The 22,675-nt window shown below is 28.6% G+C and overlaps 1 protein-coding gene across 1 annotated transcript; it reads right to left on the bottom strand.

The window, feature by feature from the left end:
• Window positions 1-1,885: 1,885 nt before the first annotated feature.
• On the bottom strand, window positions 1,886-12,250 carry LOC119610501 (coiled-coil-helix-coiled-coil-helix domain-containing protein 10, mitochondrial). The gene is made up of 2 exons (XM_037965748.1): window positions 11,969-12,250; window positions 1,886-2,543 (listed from the first exon to the last, which is right to left on the bottom strand). The coding sequence occupies exons 1-2, from the start codon at window positions 12,013-12,015 to the stop codon at window positions 2,117-2,119; spliced, it is 474 nt and encodes a 157-aa protein (XP_037821676.1). The 5' UTR covers window positions 12,016-12,250; the 3' UTR covers window positions 1,886-2,116.
• Window positions 12,251-22,675: the final 10,425 nt, after the last annotated feature.

Genomic DNA, 22,675 nt, shown 5'->3' with positions numbered 1-22,675 from the left:
CACTTTATTATAATTCTGCAAGCATTTCCGAACAGGCTCTAAGTTCATTCAAAATATTAATAAAATCGGCCTTATAACGAGAGGCTTAATCGAATATGAGTTTTTTGGTTAAATTGGTTAAACGAATGTTGAACACGACTTAAATTCCTATGTATTTTATATTAACCCCTATTCTGCATATCGATTACGTTTACGCATTCAACGATCGAATCGAAATGCAGAATACCAAAGTTGCCAAACGGAGAAAATTTCGATTCGAATTGAAATGCTTGACGAAATTTTAAATATAAAACATCTATCACAACGAATTCTACTACTTCACTTGTAATATGAATTATTTTGATTAAATTTTAGTTTATTTGAAAAAATATAATAAGAGTACTCATGTAAACGATTAAAAGTCCATTCTCGCAATTGAATTGCCACAAATTATATGGGATTTGATTTGCACAACACTTATAAGTTTTGCGCGACCATTTAGACTTGAACAGTCTCATTGTGCATTTAATAAATTCTTTCAATATTGTTCACTTTTGAATTTATAGACTTGAATATTCCCGTTTTAAATATATTTTTTATTATTTTTTTGTTGAAACAATTTCTTTTTTATTTATTAAGTTCGTTTGACATTGTTTTAAAATGTTTTCAAATATTCACCCACATTCATTTTGATTAGGTTTCGCATTCAGTTACGCTACGATCGAATATTGGTATTCCAACAAGAAACGGAATCGTAAGAAAAAGAAGAAGCATTTCCATTTTATTTCAATGGGGGGTGCTGTTTTGACTCAAGCACCATTTTTTGTGAGTCGGTTTAATATAATATATTATTTCAAACAAGTTTGGGTGCTGTATTCGGCTTAGCCAAATCTTAAATACGTTCTACCAGCTGCCTTTATATTAATACCCTTTTAAATGATATAATATTTATGGAAATATTTTTTCTCATGTTTTTTAATAGAAAAATCAGAAGACTTAAATATTTTAAATCGGTTACTATTGTAAGATGTATTGAACATTGCAAACACAATTTTATTTAATATTTCTATAGCTCCTTAAAGTATGCTTTAGAGTATTTAATAGGTTTTTCGTAATACACTTTAGGAACGTTATAAAAATGCGAAATTAGGATTTTCTTCTTGTTTGTTCCTATTGGTTCTTAAAATAGGAATAAAGCATGATTTTCAAATCTTAAATGTCGCAGATATATAGATGGAATTAAAAAAAATATTGCAGCATTGTGATAACAGATACAAAAACTTTCTAAAATGGTATGATATCACAAAATCGAGGAAAATTTAATTTGATTTTTGAAACGAAGCCATTCAAAGGCATTTTTATTTATGGCTGTTTATTAAATTTAAAATCGACAGATTAGACTTTCAGATAACATAACGTCTGAATATGCCTAAAAATCAGTTTTCTTCAAACATATCTCGAAAATCCAGTTTCGGATTCATCTCAATCCTTTTAAACAGTACATTTTGGTGTAGATAAATTTTGTAAATTTTGGTAACTAATTCGACAATAAATTGATTTTCTGTAAGAAGCATTGAACGGTGGTCAACTAATAATAATGATCAATTATGGACCATACTCATGAAATTTTGGAGGTTTTGGTTCTCATAAAACTGGTTTATATAAAGTGCTTAAATTTTGGTGCAAATTCATTAAAAGTAGTTAACTTTTTTTATAGTGTTGGTAACAACTGTAGTATATAATAACGAATATTTTTAAAACTATTTGTAGCTAGTGCTTTTATGAAAAACATCTTACCATATTTTAAAAAGCTATAGGACATCTACCAACAATAAACGCTATTCACTCTATTATGTATGTATGGAAGTAGTTGTCGACACCAATTTTGACAACGACTTACATAATAGGGGAGAATTTAGCTTTTTTAAATCTATTTATTTGATGACTACTGTTGCTACCAGTGATTTTATTGGGAATTTTTTTTTACATAAACATAAAGTTATTATAATAATTCTAATTAAAAATAAAACAAAATAAAATTAGTTTACATTTTGCGTGTTTTTTGTTGTTGTTTTCGAGTCTTAAAACATCTTAAACAATACTCGATCCATAAATATTTAACTATGTAACACTGCATCTATTGCAAATGGTGTTGAACTTTGCACTGTCTCAAAGCCTCATTAAAACCTTCACACAGAGTTAAATCTGATTGTCCTTGAGCACACTGTAAGAATTGCTTAATTTCCCAGCTGCATGGTCCTTGTGGTTCATTAGGTTGAGCGATACCACTGTATTGTTGGGGTTGAGCAACGGGAGCAGCTGCGGCAGGTGCCGCTGTTTCCTTATCAGAGCCACTGAAAAGACTTGTGAGACCATGACCAACAGTATGCCCAATAGCAGAACCAACAGCAACTCCTCCTGCAGTTGCGGCCATTTGTTGAAACATGGACGGTTGCTGTGGAGCTCCTACCGCTGATGGGGCAGCTTGCATGGGAGCTGGTGGTGGAGGTGCTGGAGCTGCACGAGCAGGAACATTAGGAGTAGGTGCTGGAGCTGGAGCCGCTCTAAAAAAAGATACATATTAACAAATCAAATATTTGTGCATGACTTTATTTTTTTAGGGAAAAAACATATTTTTTATCAATGTGATATAAAAATAGAGCTAGAACGGGTATTCTTCTGGCATAGGTATACAGAGGTGTCACGAGCAAAAACCTATTTTTCTCTCTTTCAATCAAATCAAAACAATTTCAAAATCAAACAAATGCTAATTTTAGACTATTTGAATTGTGAAAAGTGACACCTCTGTATACTTTGTGCCTCTGGTCTCTGGTGGGAAACGAACCCACGTGGTGTTCAATCAGCTGATATTTTATTTCTTAATTCACCGGGTTTTCGTCATATGAAATCCAAAAAGCCCTAAGTTACAAAAAAAATCAAAATCGACTTTTTGATTGATTATGGTGCACCGTATAAAAATACATGTTCCTGCTAAATTTTACACTCCTACAATTAAAATCAACGTCTCTATCAAAGAAATTCTAAAAGGTTATGTTCTAAAATTACCTTAAAATTGCGCCCCTTTGGGTTTCAGAAAAAACAAATTCTCAAGGGCGTAAGTTTCATATCTCCGTAAGTAAAACAAAAACCGCAAATTTCATATCTCCGTAAGTAAAACAAAAAAACAAATAATAATTTGTCAATAAGAAATAAGCTTAACTTGAGAAAATGTTGAACATTTTTGGTTTATTTATCATTTTAGACGGTTTTTTGCTTCTCCTGAAAAATTTGTTCAATGTGACTTAGGGCTTTTTGGATTTCATATGACGAAATACTCTATTCATTAATCTTTTCACAGCAGAGGTTTTCATGTCGAATTCTTCAATATTGTGTTCAGACTCATCGAATTGGAGACAGAGTGACTTTTAGGCAGAATATCCTTGATAGGATAAAGCATGCAAGGAACAGCATCTCACATTGTCAAATAAAGCGTATAATGTCCGCAATGACTCCTAGCTATGCTCCTCTTATAAAAAATTACTGATATGCTATGAAATTCTTATTAGAAATTAATTTTAAAAGTATGTACATATTAAGAAGTTGTTTTAGTTTTGGCCAATTCATATTGAGTATGAATTCCTCTTTGTGTCCTTATATCATATATAAGTTATAGTTAACAAATTATATTACTTATAACAAAAAAACAGTTAAAAAAATTGTTTCTACAGCATCTTTCTAGCTGGAACACAAGTGTATCAAAATGTATCTACAACAACTTTCTAGTTCAAATACATGTGTATTAAGAAGTATCTAAATATGTATATTTTTTAAAAATGCTACCCAAATACATGTATCTACAAATTCATTTATAAGTATAAGGCCATTCCAATTATTGCTAGATCATGATCCTAATTTTAAGCAATAAATTTAGCTTAAAATTCATCCAAACATTGAAAAAATGTTGATCTAAAAAATATTTTTCAATAAATGAAACATTTTTTGTTGATTAAATTACAGCACACTTGATTTTTTTATATTTTAATTTTCTGTTCTCATATAAGTACATCATGTATCACATGTATATTAAGATGTAATGCAAAAAAATTTTATTAAAAATTTAAACTTCATATCCAGGTTTTATATACAAGTAAATCAAATTATAAGTAACACAAAGTTAAGCACACAACATTGGTTACAATTCCGAGTACTCTGAAAATTTTCTGTGGGGTATCAATAACGATACATTTGTAAAATGTGGAAAAATAAATAAATTGTTTTTTTTTTTAATATAAAAGAATATTAGTTTTTCCTAAATTTGTGTTATTAATCCGCCAACCCACATACCAAATACTGAGGTGATAAATATTTAACGTGTAGCATACCTAAGGTATTAATCAATCCATTAAAATGGGTCGTGATTCAAATTGATCAATATATATTGAACGTGTCCCAGTGCCCTTATAAATCGACATATGAGAGATTTCAGTTGGTTTTATACAAACTATCTCTCTCCTATAGGTTTTAATGAGGAAACTCTAATCTTTGATTTGAACATTAACCTAACACATCGGTTTTTAAAAAAAGTACACCTGGTACTAAAGATGATAGTACCAATTTGCTGATTTTTTTTGTTTACTTTTATTGTATATTTGTATTAACTAAAACGTCTCAGTAAATATTAACATTAATGAGGTGATAAATATTTAACGTGTAGCATACCTAAGAGAGGATTGATTAATACAATCCATTAAAATGGGTCGTGATTCAAATTGATCAATATATATTGAACATGTCCCAGTGCCCTTATAAATCGACATATGAGAGATTTCAGTTGGTTTTATACAAACTATCTCTCTCCTATAGATTTTAATGAGGAAACTCTAATCTTTGATTTGAACATTAACCTAACACATCGGTTTTTAAAAAAAGTACACCTGGTACTAAAGATGATAGTACCAATTTGCTGATTTTTTTGTTTACTTTTATTTTATATTTGTATTAACTAAAAAGTCTCAGTAAATATTAACATTAATTACACGATCAGTCTACAAACGATATTTTTGTTCGTTATTTTCCTATGTATTTAAGAAAAATAAAAAGTTCCATAATACAGATTGCTGTAGGGATTAAAGAAGTGTTTGGAATCGATGTTTCTGTAATTACGGTTCGGAGGGCACTGCAATTGTCGTTTTACTATTGTTATTGGTATTTGTATTATATTTTTATATTTCATATGTATAATCGTGATAAAATGAGGTAACAGAACTACAAGTGCTTAAATGCCAAATGGTTTTTGGGAACAAGTGCAGTTCCCGGTTGAAAAAAAGTTTAATATTTGCGGCTATGAATGCCGCCAAACGATATAGAAAAAAACTTAGTGGTGCCGCTTTTTATCAATATACAGGTATATTTAACATAACTATGAGCTCAGAAGCCCTTTTAGGGGGTTCTGTTATATGGGGGCTAGGTGAAATAATGGACCGATTTTAACCATTTTCAATAGGCTTCGTTCTTGGGCCGAAAAAAGAGTGTGTGCCAAATTTCATCCAATTATCTTGAAATTGCGACCTGTACCTTGCGCACAAGGTTTACATGGACAGGCAGCCAGCCACACGGACGGACGGACATAGACAGAAAACGATTCTAAGCCGATTGGTATACTTTAAGGTGGGTATAGGACGAATATTTTTGTATGCTACAAACATTAGCACAAACCCAATATACCGTCCCCACTAAAGTGGTGTAGGGTATAAAAATTGTGTTTTATTCAATTTCTGCTGTTTTTCATACAAATTACATTTTTTAAATTGATTCTTTTAGACGGAAAGTATTTTGTTGTCTGTAGTATTTTGCAAGAAAATAATAAACCTTTCCTCGATCGAAATTCATCATACCTTTTCAAATCGTTCGAATTCCATTACATACCGGAATATTTATTTGCTTTCGGCAATCAAATATAAAATTTATTTTAAAATGATATCTAGAAGGTTTTGCATTTCAAGCCCCCATACGAACCCCCCTTTAAAAAATATCTTAAACGTCCAAAAATGTACTTATAACCATTAGTATCGCGATGACATTGATCGGCCCATATTTGACCCTAGCTTCCACATAAAGCTTCTTTTAGAAATTTAGTTTTTCATTGCTTACATACATCGGAATTAAGGTAAAATTCAATAAATTTTTTATGAAAAATAAATAATTTTTAAAATATTCCCATGGTGTAGGGTATCATATAGTTGGCCATGTAATTTCTAATTGTTTTTATTGAGAAGTATGTATGTAGTTATCAAATTTCTGAAATTATGATATTCTAAAAGTTTTTATTTAAGAATTGAAATTTATTGGATTGTTTTAATTTAAATTTATCTTCTGTCGATTAATTTCCACAAGATTAAACAATTTTCTTCACAAACATGATTAAGATTTTCATGTATAAAATAATTAAATTTATGTAATCCCGAAAAATCCCGGGATCCCGAAATATCCCGGGATTGAAATTTTCAAAATCCCGAATCCCGGGATTTGTAAAAGCCAGTTCCGTTTGGCATCCCTAGTATAAACAAAATGTTTTAAACCAAATACATTGTATCTTTAGTCAAACCGGGAAACCACTGTATTTACCTACCCAGCAAAAAAATTTTGAAGCTATTCAAGAAGAAGGGATACTTTCACTATTTCTTTTGTACGTTTTCAATATAATGCGTTTTAAATACATTCCTATATTCTAATAAATTTGTCATAAGTGAACGCATGAAAAATTGCATCCAATTCACTCATGTAACTATAATATAGGAATTGTAATATTTCACTGTAATTTGGTATTCTCTTAGGATTTAAATGAAACGTGAATTTTAAACCAGTAAATATTAAAAATAAAATTAATTCTATTAGGTTTTTGTATATAATATTTGTTAAAATAAGTAATATCAAGTTCATTTTTAAATCTTAATACGAAAAGGAAAAAACCAAGTTGACTGACTATTTAACGGATTTGAAAATATAATGGGTATTTTAATGCATTTTAAAATCAGTCATTAATGTTTTATTTTGTTATCATACATAATTTTTATCAATATCACGCTAAAAAAATAATTTAAATAGTAAAAATTAATTCATAGTACCTTCAATAATGCATTTGAAAATAAATATAGTGCACCAATGAAAATTCGCATTAAAAACAAAATAATAAAATGTTCATTGTTTATAAGCACTCATTTTAATGACGAATTATTTTTCCAAATACGAACCCATGCTCGCCAATGACACGCTAATGTTAAAGACATGCATGTTTCACCTAAATATGAACCAGTTCATTATCAGTTAAACCCATGCATTTACTACTTTTTTGCTGGGTATAAGTAAATCTAAATGTAATATAAATAGTTTATTTTTTCTGTAAAATATGTAAACAAATGTTTTCCTTTTTTTTATGTCATCTATTTGCATTTCCAAAATCTGGTCACTGTAAGTATTTAGAACACTTCAATGAAGTAGAAGATGAGCAAGCAGGTGTCTCATTTGTAGATTTAAAATTTTTTTTATTATAAAACAAAGAGCTGAAAACTGTAATGAAAAAAATGAGGGAATGCTCTCTGCATTTTTTATATTTTAAACAAAATATGTCACTAAAACTTAATTTTTTGGGCTCACATTTTTTCTTGAAAATCTTGGTGCAGTATCAGATGAAAATTTCGAAGGGTTCTACCAAGAGATATTATAAAAATGAAGAAAAAACTACGGAAAATGTTCAGGCATGCTTGCAGATTTTTGTTGGTCTATTTGCCGTGAAACATCAATGAACAGAAAAACAAATGCAAAGTAATAACTTATATACATCCAGACATCCTTATAGTAAATTTTACTTTTTGTTTGTCAATTTTATCCACATTTTAAAATTTTACTTTATAAAGTAGAATTGACATTCGTAATTCAGCTCTGGGTGGAGGTAGACCGTCGTGCGTCGTTGCCATTATCGCTTAAGGGTAATCAGGCCATCCTTTTTGCCCTGCCTTCGAGAGTTTTACGTTTCAAACCGCATTGGCCGATGTGTGACGTCAGATAACTGTACCGAGTTACAGTATTTTCTTGAGGTGCATATTGACCATGTGCAATCGTGTTACCTTAACCTAAGTTTTTAATTTTGATTATGGTGGAGAACCAAAAAATAAAAACTGAAATTGTAACTTTGGAACATATGAGCTAGATTTTTCTAGCTAAAATTGGGGATGGCGTTGTATAATTTTTAATTACAGGCAAAATAAATCTTAGTTTTGGAAACTAAGTAACTTAAAAAACAAAGTAGAATTGATAAAATTTTTTTGTTACCACGCCTGGATTCAGGAGCAATAAGTCTATCCTAATCAGCTATTAAAATTTAAAGGAGCGAAAAAAATTTGTTTTTGCAGACCAGTGTAATTTTGTTTATTGCTCTTTATAAAAAAATCTCTTCAATGTGACCAATAAAACGAACAAATGTTTTATTGCTTTCTGTGCTAATAATTTAGCTTGTCAGTGTAGATATTTCTTTAAACTATTTTGCTTTAAAAATTTTGCGGCTAAATCCCATCCAAAATAGTGCTAGAAAAAATGCTAAATTGATTTAAAAATGCCAAAAAAATGCTAAAATATTTTAAGTGTTTTCATGAACAATTCATATTAATTTGCAACTGTAATTCATCGTAATTTATAACAAGTAAGAAAGTATATTCTGCCGTGGTTGACAATATCATAAACAACCCCAGATATGAGTATAAAATGTGATTTATTTTTCGTAATAAAGCATTTATGTTGAATTGCACCTTGGTTCCGATATATTTAAACAAATTTTTTGAGAAAGGCTTTATACATTTGTATATGTATGGCGGCTAGGTAAAATAAAGGACGGACTTTAACCATTTTTAAAAGGTTTTGTCATTGGACCAAAAAGCATACGTGCTTATTGTTTTGAAAATTTCCACCTCTACCAGACGGTCAGACTGACATGGCTTAATCGATTCAGGAAATGATTCTTAACCGATTAGTATACTCAAACGTAGTATAGTGGAGTAGGGTAAAAAATTAAGTTCCGTGGTACTAAGATAAACAGAAATGCTAAAATTTTTTGTAAATTCAGCAATATGTAATGTCTCTAACTTTAAAATATTTCTGAATGCAAAAATTAGATTAAAACTCTATTAATTACACTAGTTGCTCATGGTATAAAACCTATATGTGTTTTCGGAAGGAAAAGTATAATATTTCTACACCATTTTAAGTTTAAATTGAGAAAATACAAATTCAAATTGAGAATTACAAATTAAAATTTGGAAAATACAAATTAAAGTTCAGAAATTTAAATTAATATTGAGAAAAACCTATTTGAAAATGGGAAGTCCAAATTAATATTGATAAATAATTAAATTAAATTAAGAAATGCAAATTAACATCTAGAAAACACTAATTGAAATTCAGAATTCCAACATTATATTAAGAAATTACAAATTAAAATTGAGAAATTAATAAATGATAATGAGATATTTAAAATTTGTATGAAATTATTTGAAAATACTTTTTTTTATAAATCTTTTATGTATTTAAAATGTTATAAATTTCAATACAAAATTATTATTACCAATATTAATTTACGTTTTCGTAATATCATTTTGTATTTTATAAATTTCAATTTGTATTGTCTCAATATTAATTTCGATTTCTCAATATCAATTGGTTTTTTCTCAATATTGAGTTGAAATTTCAAATTTCAATTTGTTTTTTCTTAATATTAATTTTGTTTCCTAAATTTAATTTTGTTATGTCTCAACATTAAATTGGATTTCTGAAATTCATTTTGGTTTTTCGCAATACAAATTTGGATTTTCTCAATTTAAACTTGAAATGGTGTAGTTTTACTTTTTTTATATAAACAATTTTATGTCTTCCTCAAAACACTTTAAAAATGGTTTTCATGTCACAAAAAAAAAATGAAAATTCCGTTGAAATAATTTTAAATCTCGGTGATTAGATGTCAGGTTATAACTCATACTTCCAAGATTTTTTCGAAAAAATATATATGAGAATGTATGAAATAAATTGAGAGATATATTCAAATTCGTAATTCTGAAATAACTTGTCAATAATAATTTCGATATTTATGTATTTTTTTTTAATTAAAAAAAAAAAACAACAACAAAATTACTAAAAATTTGGTAAAAATAAAAAGAACAGAAAGTAGGATGAGAAAGTCTTAATTATATATTATTGATTTTTTTCAATACAAAATTACTAAAAATTTGGTAAAAATAAAAAGAACAGAAAGTAGGATGAGAAAGTCTTAATTATATATTATTGATTTTTTTCAATACTTATTTTCAATAAATTAACAAGAACTCCTGAAGGATGATCAAAATTAAAACCTCTTTATTTCGTATAGGAAAAAATAAAATTTGTTAATTAACCGTCATACATAGCCTTTTCCAAAAATTATATGTTCATTCCGTGAGCAAACAAAAAGTATTAGTTTGTAAAATAGCGTACTGAACGTATTTGTAAAAATATATGAAATCTCTTAAATTATTTCTATCACCTCGAATTTAAAAAAAGCATTGGGTTCCAGAAAAATATTTTAGAATGCAACATTTTAAAGTATTCACTTGTATTGGCGTAATTTTAAGTTATTTATCTTCATGAATCTTTTTGCACTATTTTGAATTACAGTGTAAATTATTACATTTCTCATATTTCTTGTTGCTTGTGTTTGGGTCATAGCTGTAAAATTTCGATTACGATTAATCAATTAAATTATTTTTCAAAAATAATCGTAATGAATATTTAATTCTCTGGTATAATGTCTGATTATTAATTGATTACGATTAAAATTAAGCTAAAATTAATCAGGATTAATTTAAATTAATAAAAATAATCAAAAATAACCAAAAATAATCAAATGATTAATTTAATAATTTTCAAGAATTTTGATTATTTTTGAATAATTTCAATATATATAGTATAATATCCTACCTTTTTACATTAAGTGTAATGGAAAACTATTTTTCAAGTTATGACACTATTCAATTATATGACTGTTTTATTAAAAACAATCATTTTACCAAGTTTATTTCTATTGAAAATTTTGATCTCAGTACATGTTAAAAAAAAAAATACTGCAATCTTTTCGAAATGGGTCTCAAAAAATCCGTAATTTTGAGCTGATTACGGGAAAAATAATTAAATTTTTTTAGAGTTTTTTTTGGGAGGAAATTATACTAAATATATGGGAAATAATCAAAATTAATCCTTGAAAATAATCAACTAATTTTTTTATTAATTTTGATTATTTTCATTAATTTCAATTAATCCCTGATTATTTTTAGATTATTTTTAATCGTAATCAATTAAAAAAAACTGAAAATAATCGTTAATTAATCATTAATTTTACTTTTTTAATAAAAATAATCTAATTAATAATGATTACGATTATTAATCATTATTTTACAGCAATGGTTTGGGTAGACATTTAATTCTGATTTTTTCCGGTTAAACCTATTTCCAATATAAATCTTTTTTGCAAAAATTTGTCTTTTTTTTTTTTTTTTGTTTATATACTAAAATTGCAAAAAAAGCTAAAATTGCTAAAAATATTTTATAAAAATTCTAAATAAAATGCCAAATGCTAAATTAAAATTTTACAGCTAAATCAAAAATGCTAAATCTAGCTGCAAAAATGCCAAAATGGTGACACTGATTTTGCTGCACAAAGCGTAAGTATGAGGTTATGTAACAGTTGTACTAGCATAGCACTGATGTTTTTCTGTTTGTAATTTCATCATTTTGAGAAATATGTATCATTCTTAAAACATTGATCGAACTTCTTGTTGAATTGTTCACATTAAAAACAGTTATGCTTTCTTTTTTCGTCAACAATATTATTTTAAGATATTTCTAGTAATTTCTGATTTCATAACATTTAAAAACTTGTCAATGTAAAATTGTCACATTTTTATTTTCATACCTTCTTGTAGCTGGTGGGGGGCTTGCAGAACGTCCACGTCTAACCATATTTAATGCTTTGAATTTTTATAAAATATTCACTAAAAAATTTTAATATTCCTTTTTCTATTTCTTGGTGTTATTGAATCACACTTGAACTTAAATGTTTGTTATCTATCAACCGTTCGTTTTAATTTTTCTTAATTTTCTATTTGCAAATCATTGATTGTCAAATTCTTATATTATTTTCGAAAAAAAAAACCAGAAATTTCGAACGACAAGGGTTACCAATTCGAATTTATTCATTCTTTAAAGGAAGAGTTACCCTAACGTTGCTGTCCACGTATTATAACTAGGGTTCTATAGTTGAAACGAAAAGTCGACTTTTCGACCTTTTGCATTTAGTTAAAAGTCGACTTTTCGACTTTTTGCATTTAGTTAAAAGTCGACTTTTCGACTTTTTGCATTTAGTTAAAAGTCGACTTTTCGACCTTTCGACTTTTTCCATTTTATGAAGTCGATTTTTCGACCTTTTTCATTTATTTAAAAGTCGACTTTTAGACTTTTCGACTTTTAGTATTTTATAAATGGTCGACTTTTCGACTTTTTCCGACTTTTTTCGACTTTCCGACTTTTTTCGACTTTTCGACTTTTTGATTTTTTCCATTTATGAAGTCGATTTTTCGACCTTTTTCATTTATTTAAAAGTCGACTTTTAGACTTTTCGACTTTTAGTATTTTATAAATGGTCGACTTTTCGACTTTTTCCGACTTTTCGACTTTTTCCGACTTTTTTCGACTTTTTTCGACTTTTTCCGACTTTTTCCGACTTTTCGACTTTTTGATTTTTTACGACTTTTTGACTATTTTCGATTTATTTCGACTTTTTTTCGACTATTTTTTTACTTTTTTCGAGTTTTTCCGACTATTTTAGAGTTTTTGACCTTTTCTCCACTTTTTTAAAATTTTCGACTCTTTTCGACTCTTCGACTCTTTTCGACTTTTTTCGACTTTTCGACTTTTTCCGACTTTTCGACTTTTTCCGACTTTTCGACTTTTTTCGAATTTTTTGACTTTTCGACTTTTTTCGACTTTTATTTACAAAGTCGACTTTTCGACTTTTTTCATAGACGATAGTCGAGTTATCGACTTTTTTGGAACAAAATAGTCGACTTCGACTTTTCGACTTTTTTCGACAAAAAGTCGATTGTTCGATTATTCGAAAGTCGATTTATAGAACCCTAATTATAACGTAGCGTTTTGTTAGCATGTTTGCAGAGTGCACTTATAAGGTGATGTCAATTCTACAAAAACAACAAAAGTAGATACTTCAAAAAATTTACATTTTGCCACCGTGTTTTTTTTTTAATTTACCTTACAAAAAGACAATCCGACATGCCCAAAAATCTCTTCACGTAAAGTAAATATGTATTATAAGATAAAATTTATTAAAAATTATACATGAATTGAAAAATTATTCACAAACAAAATTTTTATTTTATAAACGGTATTTTGTATGGAAATTTTGTTTTATAAACCTTTTATAAAATATTAAAAAAGTAAATAAATTATCAATTAAAATAACAAAAAATTAGTATTAGATTACAAAATTGTAAGTTGTAGCAAAATTACAAATTATATACATATTATTTTTTATCAGTCAATATTGGGAACTTATAATACCGTGTAGGTCTCTACTAGTGTCGTATAAGAAATATATAATGATCTTTATATAAATATGACCAACCACTACCACGGAAAGTTGTTAAAAATTAAGATATCTATGATAAAATCGAGTTTTAATATTTTTTTTACAATTGTGGGATGTTTGTACTCTCAATTGATTAGTAAAAAGTTCCCTATAATTGATAAAATAGATGCATATTTAAGACAAATAGTTTGTGCAATTTTTGAGTATTTCGCATAAATTTACTACGGATTAAAATGAATATAAAATTTATTAATTAATTTTTTGTCCTAAAAATAGAATGAATCCCTAGATAGATGTACAAATAAAAAAATGAGTGATCAGCTGTTGAATTGACTTCACCTTATAAGAGCACCCTCAAAGTAAATTTATAAAGTAGACTCATTTGAACAGCTGACTATTTTTTTTAAACTTGCTATTTGTGGACTTACTTGTCAAAAATGTTTATGTTGCCATATTTGTTTTCATTTTAACGCTTGCTTTTGTACAAATTTCTGAGTAATTTGTTGTATTTAATGTGAAAAAGTGTATTTTAAGTGTATAATATTTTTAAAAATGTTCTAATTTTTAAAAAATAAAGAAAACTCTGCGACTTTTAATATAAATAACAACATATTTTTGGAAAGTACAACAATAATGCCATATTTTCCATTAATTATTGGTTCATTTTTGTAAACAAATTTTGACAAGTGAGTATTTCGAACAAAAACATATTGCCTGTGGTTTTTGTAGACGTTTGTTGTACAACAACTCGTGTCGCTACTTTATTAATTTACTTTGAGCACCCTGCATGTTTGTGAAGTTATAGAACAAGGCGAATTCACATAAGGTGGTGGCAGTTCGTCAACAACAAAATTTTCCATGTAATTTGCTTTTGCATTTACGCATTGTTGTCAAAAACAATAATTGCGGCGAATTCATTTAATGAAAATATTTTGTGTATATTTATTTTATTAAAAATACACAAAAATATTAAATTTTGTGGAGATAATATGTTAAAATAAACATAAAAATTTAAAAATTTATGGAAAAATTATATTCCGATTGAAAAAATGTTTGTTTTAAATGGAAAATTCTACTCCAGCGGAGTCATTTTTAAGATTTACACGTTGTAGTCAGCTGCCGCCCGGTGGGTTTTGTTATAAAAAGCATTCCGGAACAGAATTTTGTTAGTTAATCACAGTAAATATAAAAAATTGAACTCCTTAACGACTCTAAACGGCTCCAAATTTTTTAATTTTTTTTCCATTGATAGTACTTTTAATACGGAATCTAACGATACTATTTTTTTGGTTTGCTCTCTTAATGTTATGGAGTTAAAGACGTTCAAAAACAGTATATATAAAGTTAAAAATCTCGGGAATGGATTTTCCGATTGTAAAAAAATAACATGATATGAAAGGTCGTGGAAAAGCCTTTCAGATGATGTATGAATTATTAACCCATTGAGTGCCAAAAGCTAGAAAAGGGTTTTGAAACATGACTTTTTTTTGTAAAGGTGCCCATAATTCGAAAAGTGGCCGATATAAGCACATATACATTTCCAAAGTATTATATAGAAAACATAATTAGCTTTTATTTGGTGTCTATAACATAGTGTTAACCCTTTAAATGCCGAAAATATATGTAGTTTTAATGTTAGTATTTATTAAATGATAATAACTTTTAAGTGATTTTTTAACAAAAAATAGTTTTCTAAATGTTATATAAATGCATTACAGTAAAACCCAATTTTAAAATTCTTCATGTTTATATCTTGATATTTTTTATTGTGAAAAGTAAGGACCGGGACTTTCATAAATACATATAATCCTGAAGTGTAGACTTACGATAAACGTGATGCACTAATGGGTTAAAAAGCGTCGCAGATGGATAAAGGATGCGATTCTATGAAATAAATTAAAAGTTTTATAAACTGTTTGTTGTTTTCTTTTGAAAAGCGCCGCCGGCGAGAAATTATTTGAAATAATCTCGCGATTTTTTCAAATAATTTTTCACTTTTGTTAATTTTTTTTATATTAACTCACAGAGAAAAATTCCTCACATTTTGTGAAATAATTAAAAAGTTTTATGAGCTTTTTGTTGTATTCTCTGACAAACCGGTGCAGGCGAAAAATTATTCACTTTTTTTAATTTTTTCTTTTATTTTATCCCACTGAGAAAAATTCCTAACAAAAAGGCAGTTATGTATTTAAAAATTATATTTTAATAATAAATATTTTAATTGGTTGGGGTCTCATAATATAAATATATCGAATGAAAAAGTAGGATTTTGATGAAAATTGGTTTAAGCAAATCATATTTTTCAATTTAAATATGAATATAATAACTAAACGTCTAAAATAAATGAATTAATTTAAAAAAATATTGAAACTAAGTTTTTAATTCAATAATTCTAAGGCATTAAATGGGCTAGGAAAATCACATCATTATCGCTTAAATAAAAATCACATTTTTTCGAGATGGCGCTCTATGGGTTAATGGAAGTGGTTATGTTATACATCGTTTGAAAGCTTTCCAAAAACATTTTCGAATGATATATAAAAACTAAAATTTTGATAGATAATGCGAAGATATTCTAAATGAGAAAAAATAATTTTGACACCAAACAATTTTAAATTAAGTTTGCTACACCTGGTTAAAATATTATGAAAATCGCAGCCGTTTAGAGTCGGTAAGTTATGCCAAAAAATGTATTCATTTTTTTTAGATCTGAATGTGGGTTTTTCATATAAAATGTTCCGGAACAGAATTTTTTTAGTTTATCGCGTTAACTACAAAGCGTAAATGTAAAACAATATTTTTTAATATTTAATAGAAATAATATAATTGTTATATTAAGTCGGTACATGCATACCAATTATTTATTATTTATATAAGAATATTTGTTTACAAAATGCTTGGTATTTTCAGATTTTTTACATAAATTATTAAAAAAACTAACGAAGTTTTTCTCTGATTTAACGGAAATTTTTAAATATAAAAATGTAAACAATAACCAACTCTGACATCAGTGCGTACCACCTTATGTGAATTCGCCTTGGTGATGGCAGTACGCCAACAATAACATTTTACATGTATCATGATACAATTAATAAGGTAGCCTCGTCCACACAGCTGATCATCAGCTGTTACAATCTTATCTGTAAAAATTCCTGTTTGCTTACATTAAGAAAAAATCGCAAAAGTTGTAAAAAATATTAAAAAGTGAAGAAAATTATGTTTTAAAAGAGGTTCAATCGTGATTAAATGTCTTTGTTTTCCTTCTCCCTTGATAAAATAAGAAAATCTTTTGCTCCGGCATACGTTCCAAGTCAGATTCAACAATTTTTAGCACGATCAATTACTTTTCACAAAAAGCACGTTTTATTCGCAAAATTTGTCTTCCCAATAGTTATAGTTATGATTTTCAGGCATTCGACGTTTATTAATTTATTATATTAATAGTTAAAATTTAAAATATTTGCTAAAAACTCATATTATTATTGTGTTTATTTGTTGATTTTTCATTCTCCGCATGCAGTTTATTTTTACAGATGGGATTATTTCACAAAAACAAATCGCCTGTTGTTTTATATTGTTGTACTTGTTGTAGCGACGAGGCTACCTTATTAAGTGTACACTCATGGTATATTAATTATAAGGTAGTGTTCAAAGTATATTAATAAAGTAGCGACATCTCTTGTTGTACAACAACCACATATATTTTGTTTTTGGAATAATTTAAGATTGTGTCAAAATAAAATTTCCTTGAACAACAATGTGAACAAAACATAAATAAAAAATATTACTTTTAAGTTAAAAATATTAACAATTTAATTATATTATTATATATTATACAATTTATTACACTTTTAAACTACTTTAAAACCACTTTTAATTCACTTTTTCAACTTTTCACAAATTTTAACAAATAGCAAAACACAATTTAAAAATGGCGACGTAAACAATGTTAACAATTTTCAAAACAAACTTTGACAACTTGCTTCATTTATCTAGTTTAAAAAAAATAGTCAGCTGTTCAAGTGATGCTACTTTATTAATATACTTTGGTAGTGTTAACAGAGCAGCTGATTGTTTTTTGCTGAAACACTTTTGATTTTTTTACATGTATTTTGACAGTGTGCTGGTACTAAGTGTTCGAAATTTTATTGTTTATAAATTTATTTTTTAGCTATATTTCGCGCAGTCGGAAGATCAAAAACTGTTTTCTGTTGTATTGTATTTGTCTGTAACAAACATAATAATTATTCAGAAGACTCAAAAATGACTTTAATATGATTCGAAAATAGCTCCAAAACGACTTTTAATTCGGCTCATTAATGACTCAAAAAAAAATTAAAAAATGAGTCAGAACTCATCAGAAGTGGGGTTATTGAACGACACTTTTGGAAGAGTCGCTGGTAGGGTACCATTTTCTCCAGACGAAAATAAAATGAGCGCATATGTGATCATTTTAATCGAGCAGAAAAGTCATAAATGATCAAAAATGTGATCAAAAATTTCAAAAAATTTCATCGCTAAGACAGTAATTAGCGTTAAAGTCATTTTCTGAAGGGGACTTTATATGGGGGGTAGGGTCAATTATGGACCGATCCTCACAAACATCGCTATACTCGTACTTTTAAAAGATATGCCCGTTAAAGCTCTTTTTGGGGGGTCCACTTGTATGGGGGCTATACGCAAACGTGGACCGATATTTCAATACCAAAAAAACCTTACCTATAGAGAATATTTGTGGACTTCCGTTCGGACCCTATCGTGCTTTCAACAGACAGACGGACGGACATGGCTAGATCGTCTTAAAAATTAATAAGGACCCAGAATATATATACTTTTGTGTGGACCAATGTTTCGATGTGTTACAAACGGAATGACAAAGTCAATAAACCCCCATCTTTTTTGATGGTGCGTACAACAATATTGTGTAATTTGTTAGCAGTAAGCTGCCGCGGGCTGGACTAAACTTACTTTTAATTCCCAAACAATAACCTACCTTAAAATCAAGGTGAATTTTAAATTCTTTTAAATTGTTTGAACTTTTTGTGTTAAATTTACCTTAATTTAATATTATTTTACCAGTTTGTCAAGATACTTTGATATTTAAGTCACATTTTAACATCCTGGACCGGGTTGAGTTGCAAAAAATTTTAATATTGCTCGAAATCTGGCTCAAAAATCGGTCGATTGCCATTATCTATGAGTGGATCTAAAACGTTTTCTGCTGGAAATCTTCTTTAAAACTAATTGTATATAAAATTTCACAATGAAAAGTAATTTCTTTCACTATCTGCATCTTCTATTACTTTCTTGGAGCACCCAATATTTCAACAATTTGTCTATAGCCCTTTCCTAAATCATGGAGTGTTTTTATCGTTTTTCTGCTGTATCGCCTGTAATGTTTGCCTCTGCCCCTATTTGTACTCAAACATCACTGTATATACATTTTATCAACATATTTATTAATGTTTTGACTGTATTCCGAGGGTGCTTTGTATGGGGGCTAAGTAAAATCATGAACCAATGTTTTTTTATTTGAGATACTACACATCAAATTCTAACGGGTAGTTTTTGAGAAAATTTAGTTTTCAATACAAAACAAGTAAGAAATTATAGTCGGGCGAGGCCGACCATATAATACCCTACACCTTTGACAAAAATATGATGTGATTTAGTTGCCATAATAAAGCATTTAAGTTGAATTGTACCTTGCCTAGATATACATACGTAAGCCCTTTATTGTTGAATAAAATTGTGGACATTTAAGTGAAATTTTGATGGGGGCTTTTTATAGGGGCTAGGGTCATATGAGAACCTATTATTATGGAATTCGTGAGGGTCATCAAGTCTTGTATACAACTTGGTTTTTGCATCTCGAGATATGAGCATATTAAACATAATTATGAATTTAAAAGCCCTATTCGGCGGGTTCAGTTGTATGGAGGCTAGGTGAAATAATGGATCGATGTAAACCATTTTCAACAGGATTCGTCTACGTTACCATAAAAGATCATGTGCTAAATTTCATTGAATTATCTCCAAAATTGCGACCTGTAGTTTGATTACAAGGGTTAAAAGCCCTATTCGGGGGTTCAGTTGTATGGGGGCTAGGTGAAATAATGGACCGATGTTAACCATTTTCAATAGGCTTCGTCTACGATACCATAAAAGATCATGTGCCAAATGTCATTGAATTATCTCCAAAATTGCGACCTGTAGTTTGATTACAAGGATTACAAGCCCTATTGGGGGATTCAGTTGTATGGGGGCTAGGGGAAATTATGGACCGATCTTAACCATCTTAATCCCTGGGACAATAGACGATCATGTACCAAATTTCATTGAATTATCTTCAAAATTGCGACCTGTAGTTTGATTACAAGGTTTACATGGACGGACATAGCTAAATCGACTCAGAAAATGATTCTGAGCCGATTGGTATACTTTAAGGTGGGTATAGGACCAATATTAATGTGCGTTACAAACATCAGCACAAACCCAATATACCCTCCCCACTAAAGTGGTGTAGGGTGTAATAAAGTCGTTTCTATTATTTTTTCAACCACTGCATAACTGTATATATTTAAGCTTCACGCAATATTTTTGAAATTGTGATATCATACCTTTTATGACAGTTTTTGGAACAGCGCTAATATTGGCGTAATTATTTTGTTAAAATTTCAACTCCTTCATTTGCATATCTGCGGCCAAAATACCGATTTTGGGCGACATTTTTTATAGTATTTGCACCATTTGTCTCAGCAAAAAGCATACTTTGATTATGCACAAAGAAAAACATTTTTTGAAATATTTTTTGAAAAAAGTGCATCTTTGGATAATACTAAATGCACTTTTGAAGCATTATAAAAGTGTGAAATTAAGCTCATTCTTATTGATTTTTCCTATAAAATCAATTATTAAAGCATGATTTCCTATAAATTCTACAGTTTCTGCTCTGTAAAAAATGTCGCTCAAAATCAGTGGGCTCAATATACACCCCCATAGGAATTAAATGCAAAAATTCGTATATCTGAGAAACTATTATAGCTAATATCCTTAAATTTTGCAGGAACGACTTTTGCATTCATATGAATATTTAGGTAGAAAATTTGCGGACTAACAATAGGGCGCATGTCAGCCCCATATGAATTATTAAACAGAACAGTTCGTATATCTGGGAAATAATTAGAGTTATAAACTTCAAAGAACGAAGAACTTTAACGTCCATATGGACATTTCGGAGAAAAATGGGTAAACTTTCATTTGGGGGTCTTGGGATCTTTCATATGACTAAAATAAAAAAAATCGTATATCTAAGAAACGATCAACTCTAAAATCCATGTGAACATTCGGGTAATAAATTGGCGGACTAGCAATAGCTCCCTGGTACCTCACATACTAATTAAATACAAACATACGCTTGTATATGAAATTATTAGAACTAGAATCATCAAATTTTGCACGAAGAACATTGACTTCTATGTGAAAATTTGGATTATAAATTGGCGGACCCATATGAATTAAATACAAAAATTCGTATATATGGGAAACTATTAGAACTAGAATCCTCAAATTTTGCACGAAGATCTTTGACATTCATGTGAACATATAGGGAGCGGTTTTTCATTACCATATGAATTAAATACAAAAATTCGTACTTTTGGGAAACTATTAGATTATTCATAGGTTACATTAAAATTCAAATTGACGTTTGGAAAAAATTTACGAACTTGGAGAGGCATCTCCCATATGAAGTAAACACTAAAAAACGTATAGGGAAACCATTACAGCTAGAATCTTTATTTATATTGTTTTTAGGGTAGCAAAGCACACTGGGTATAGCTAGTGTTTAATAAAAAATTAATTACTTTCCGAAAGAGCCTCTTTTTGGGAATGTATTCTTTGATTTTAAATATGAGTTTTTTTTATAAATATTTGCCCATTAATCTCCTAAAAGGGATAACTGACCACGGATGCCATTCTGTGGACTTGTACCTTCACTTCAAATACTTTGGTAAATGTTGAAAATATTGACCTCTACATATTCAGGGGAATGTGTTAGCACTGATCCAGCATTATATAGTTACTATCATCTTATCAGCAGAAAATATAATTAGGGTATATTTCAACTGTAAGGGTAAATTTACCGTATGGGAGCAGTTTTTCGATGATCTTGCGGTGTTATCCAAATATAAATATTTATATGCTGATTTCATATAAATCTAATAATCTTTAACTTTTGAACAGCATTTGTTAAGGGAAGCGGTTCCCTTACTCCTACTCACCTGTGTACTTGGTAGAGGTGCCTAGTAAATACATACAGAAATGTTTAAAGCACAAAATATAAATATGTAATGTTGTTATATTATTCTGAAAACGTATTATACTTAACTTTTGTAATAAAAATGAAGAACTAAAAAATCTTACTTGTGTTTATACAATACTTTTCGCTTAAAGTCTATTCCTCTTAAAGACCAAAAACGGATATAAGCCAAGACGATCCTATTCACTTGCAGGTTTTTCGTATAAATTTTCTTTGCATGCAAAACTAATATCGTATAGAAAAAAATTACATATAATCCACCCATTTTCTAATACTTTTTTTAAATAAACTGGCAAACTAATTTTTTTAACAATAATATGTAAAGATTTTTGTTTAAACTATTGATTTTATTTAAATTAATATTTGATAAAATTTTAAATAAACTTTTATTTTGTTAAAAAAAAGTAGTTTTATTCAAGAAAGTACATATTTTGTATATGGTCCAAAATGTATTATATCAGGTTTTAGTTGTAGTCCATAAAGTGGCCTAAAAAAAATTTGGTTATTCGCTTAGTCCACAAAAATTGTGCAACTGTAGTTGTGGGCTATAAGCGATTTGTAGGCCTCATGTCAGAAATTATAGCCACATCTTCAAATCCTGCATTTTTAAATGTAGTAATTATTTTGAATAGTAAATTTTTATCCAATTTTGTATCGAAATAAAAAAAATCTTGTTAACCCCCTTCCGGATAAAACTT

This window comes from Lucilia sericata, unplaced genomic scaffold (genome assembly GCF_015586225.1).
Source record: "Lucilia sericata isolate MDLA Ls3-8-SP2 unplaced genomic scaffold, ASM1558622v1 Contig001214F_arrow, whole genome shotgun sequence".
Lineage (NCBI taxonomy): Eukaryota > Metazoa > Arthropoda > Insecta > Diptera > Calliphoridae > Lucilia > Lucilia sericata.
This window is presented reverse-complemented; position numbering and strand designations above follow the sequence as displayed.